A 4341-nucleotide genomic window follows, 5' to 3' on the forward strand; every position below is an offset into this window, starting at 1 on the left:
AATGGCAACCCACTCCAGTGTTCTTGCCTGGAGAATCCCAGGGACGGGGGAGCCTGGTGGGCTGCCATCTATGGGGTCGCACAGAGTCGGACACGACTGAAGTGACTTAGCAGCAGCAGCATCTTTCTGCAGACTATTCGAAAGTCGGAGCCAGGGTCCAGGGGACGACCATATCAGAACACTCACTGTCCTGCTGTGGCTCACAGAGGACATGTGGCCACCGAGCTGGCCCAGTGTGGGGTGGGGCGCCCCCAGTTACCTTCCACAGCAGCTCACACTCCCGCTCCTCCAGGGCCTTCTTGTGTCTCGCAGTCACAGCTTTGACCTCCGACTGCACCACCTTCGCCTTCATTTCCACCTGCTCTGCCACCGTCTGGGCCTGCTCGATGCTCAGCTGGAAAACCAAAAGCAATCTCAGAGCACGATAAAGACCTTCACTCCCCACAGGCAACACTTAAGGCTGCTTCTCTTCAGCCCTGAGAAATGAATGCCATGGGCCCCCACCCAGGCCTCATGGTCCCCCCATCCTTGGAAAGAGAGCGGGCGTTGGGAGAAAGAAGGGATTCTGTCTGACATGTAATTGGAGGAGCTGCTGGGCAAGGGCTGGGCTTCTTTGTATGAGAAATGGTACCTCCACAGTGAATGTCAGGATTGTTAAAGAGATACTCCGACACAGTGAAACCACTGTAGCTGGGTTCCAGCCCAAAACTGGGGACTGAGGGTCAGATGTGAAATATACGACTCCAGGCACACGAGTGACTTCCCACAGGCTTTCCGGCCCAGGTCCCTACTTGGGGGAAACCCCGAAGGCCAAGCATGTCCCTGGAGGGAGGCATGCCACAGGCTGCAGCCCAGTTCAGAAGCAACGCCAAGTGCAAACTGGGAACGGTGTCACACCCACCTGAGAAGCCACACCTGTGGCCAGACAGAGCTTGCCAGAGCCCATCCCTGCCCCCGCCACGCCCCCACCCTGTACCACCAGCCCCCAGTAAATCAGCCCGTTTAATCAGACGTAGTATTGCTCATAAAAAATTAATCCAGACAGAAGGCCTGGTGTTTTCATGAATATTACATGATGCGTGTTGAGAAGCCACAAGGATTGGAGATACTGAGGTATTAAATCAGGGATTCCAAACCGACTGCTGTGGCCCAGATCAGGAGGAAACCAGGGAGGCCTTAAGGGTCTGGATCCTGCCTGGGCTCAGCAATCAGCTGCAGGTGAGCAGTCAACTGTGTGCCTGGCACAGGAGGCTTTCTGGGACATGGAACGCATCCATGGTTGGCGCCCATCCTGGGTAAGCCAGGCTGGATGGCTGTCCTGGGGCTCAGAAACCCAGGTTCGTTCAGATCCCAACTCCACCTCCCACTAGTTTCTAAGGTCTCAGACATGTTCCTGGCCTTCTCCAACTTTGGGGTGAACGTGAGAAAAATGAAGAACAATACTTGGCAAGAGCTGGGTCCAAATCCTGGCCTGGAGTCAAATATGGTGGCTATTATTAAGCCTAGCTGATAAGCCCCTGCAACAAAGGCGCAACCATCCTCTCCCTTCACCCTACTTAGCCACATTATACAATTAAGTAGGCCTAGTCATACCCCCTCCCTTGAGACGTGATCCCACGAGCGACACTCAGCACATGCAACGTGGTGCGGTCACCACCACCATCTGGCTCCAGAGCACCATCTTCACCCAAAAGGAAGCATCCACACCCATGAAGCAGTCGTTCGCCATCCCTCCCTCTCCCCCACGGCATCCAACACCTACTGTCTCTATAGGTCTGTTTATTCTGGGTATTTCAGACAAATGGAATCAAACAATACATGACCAACCTTATTTTCAGGACCAGGCTCCCAGCTAATCAGTTGTGACAAGGGCTTCCCTGGTGGCTTAGCAGTAAAGAATCTGCAGGGGACGTGGGTTCAATCCCTGCGTCAAGAAGATGCCCGGAAGAAGGGGATGGAAACCCACTCTAGTATTCTTGCCAGGGAATTCCCTGGTGGAGTACAGTCCATGGGGTCGAAAAACAATCAGACAACAACTTAAGAAACTAAACAACAAGAACAGCTATAATTCATTCAGTCACTTATAATTGAGACCCCTAACTGACCACCCTTCACGCTCAGTTGGAAGACACATTAATGGCATGGGAACGCCATGCAGCTGCCCCCAAACCAGACACAGTGAACATCCCCAGGAGGCCTAAGGACCCACTGAGTGGATGGGAGCTGGTACCTGGCCGATCTGAATGCCTCATAGGCTATCCATGGCCTGGGATGGCTTTCACCTCCAAAGTCACCCCAAAATTCCAAAACTCAGCTCAGATGTCACTCCCTTCACTAAAATTGGAAGTAAAGAACACCCACCCATGACTGCAGTGGGTTAAACACCATCCTGCCGAAATTCAGATGTGCCTGAAACTGCAGAAAATGACTAACTTGGAAATAAGGTCTTTGCAGATGTTACTGTTTAAGATGAGGTCACAGCGGACTAGCCTGAGTCCTAAATCCAATGACTCTTACCATACAGGGCTGGGGGAAGGTGAAAAGTCAAAGAGTCAGTCGCTCAGTCGTGCCCGACTCTTTGTAACCCCGTAGACTGTAGCCCGCCAGGCTCCTGTCAATGGAATTCTGCAGGCAAGAATAATGAAGTGGGTTGCCATTGCCTTCTCCAGGGGATCTTTCTAACCCAGGGATCGAACTCCGGTCTCCACCTTTGTGGGCAGATTCTTTACCGTCTGAGCCACCAGGGAGGCTTGGAGGGCCATGGGTGGACACAGGCAGAAACTGGAAGTGATGCAGGTAAAGTCAAGGCAGGAAGAAGCAAGACAAAGTTCTTCCCTAAAGTCTTTACAAGGAGCACAGCCTTAGTGATATCTTGGTTTCTGACTTAGATCCTCCAGAACCGTGAAAAAATAAACTCCTATTGCTGTAAATCACCCGGTTTATAGCAGCGCAAGGAAACTAATACAGTAGCCAGCAAGTTGAAATAGATGGATGTATCCAAATTACCCCAAAGAGAAAAAGTTAAGACTGATCAATCAAGTGAGTGTGTATATAGCAGAGATATAACAGAGTCACTAGCTTTCAAAACATCTCAGGTTTGTCAGTCGGGACTGATTCAGAAAAAGAGAAACCTCACTAGACATTTAAACAGAGACGATTTAATGCAGGGAATTCGGTTGTATAGGAAGTGGAGACCTGCTAGGGCAAAGGGCACCCTGAAGATTGAGAGAGTAACTTCGGTCAGCAGCTACCACCCCTTGGTGTCTGAGAACAAAGAAAAGTAGGGGTTACTGGGACCCAGAAGTATGGGGAGGGACACCCCAGGGCCCAGCTCACTCTGGGAGTGGCAACAGCTGGGAACTGGAACCAACTTCTGCTACCAGGAGGGGAAAAGAGCTGCTGATGAGAACAGGAAGTCAAAAGGAAGAAACAAGGGCCTTTCCCCCAATTCTAGATATGCTGTTTGAAACACTGCAGCCCCTGCCTCAGATAGCACGACCACGCAAGGGCGGGTTGGCACACCAGTAATGGGTATGCCCTTTTTCCAGAGGTGCCGGGTATTAGTTAGCACAGAGCCGATGTCCTCGTCTATATCACTGAGCCAACCATGCCTATGTCTGTAACATTTTAAAATGCCTCCCCGATGGTAAGCAAAGGCATCATGCTGCCTTAGGTTTACATTAATGTCATATTACTTACCAAACTGATTTTCCATTAAAATCAGAAAAAATAGAAATAACAGGCGCACATTTCTACAGGGCAAGAACTGGCCGGAGGGCAGTGACCACCACCCCCCCTTGCATGACAACATGGACAGTGAGGGTCTGGTCACCCCCCACCTTACCCTCTCCTAGCCAGGCTGCTCTCAGCATCTTCTGCCCTTGGGTTTGGCCCTCCTACCCTATGGTAAGAAGTATTTCTTCCATTTTCCAAACAGGTAAAATTGAAGTGAAAGTTGCTCAGTCGTGTCTGACTCTTTGTGACCACATGGACTATACAGTCCATGGAATTCTCCAGGCCAGAACACTGGAGTGGGTAGCCTTTCCCTTCTCCAGGGGATCCTCCCAACCCAGGGACTGAACCCAGGTCTCCTGTACTGCAGGTAGATTCTTTACCAGGGAAGCCCAAAACAGGCAGAAGGGGAGCAAAGCTCTGGTTCTAATTTGAGTCGTCCCCATTCCCAAAGTCATAAACGCTCAGTATGAAGAGACCAAATGGATCTTTCTTCTCCAAATCCTACACAACTTTCAGGCAAGCACTGCACTCCAAGGTGTACAGACCAGGACCTGGTTAACTAGTTCCCATTATCTATGCAGAGCATTTGAAGGACGCAGGAGGCAG

General features: G+C 50.9%; 1 protein-coding gene across 1 annotated transcript in view; it reads right to left on the bottom strand.

Annotated features, from left to right (window-relative positions):
- Window positions 1–4341, bottom strand: part of TRIM71 (tripartite motif containing 71, E3 ubiquitin protein ligase) — a 61937-nt gene that overhangs the window by 5807 nt on the left and 51789 nt on the right. Inside the window, exon 4 of the mRNA XM_010835585.1 lies at window positions 260–394. Coding sequence (XP_010833887.1) covers window positions 260–394 — 135 coding nt within the window. The remainder of the gene's footprint in view (window positions 1–259; window positions 395–4341) is intronic.

Source organism: Bison bison, unplaced genomic scaffold (assembly GCF_000754665.1).
Source record: "Bison bison bison isolate TAMUID 2011002044 unplaced genomic scaffold, Bison_UMD1.0 scf7180017864043, whole genome shotgun sequence".
NCBI classification, from domain to species: Eukaryota; Metazoa; Chordata; class Mammalia; order Artiodactyla; family Bovidae; genus Bison; species Bison bison.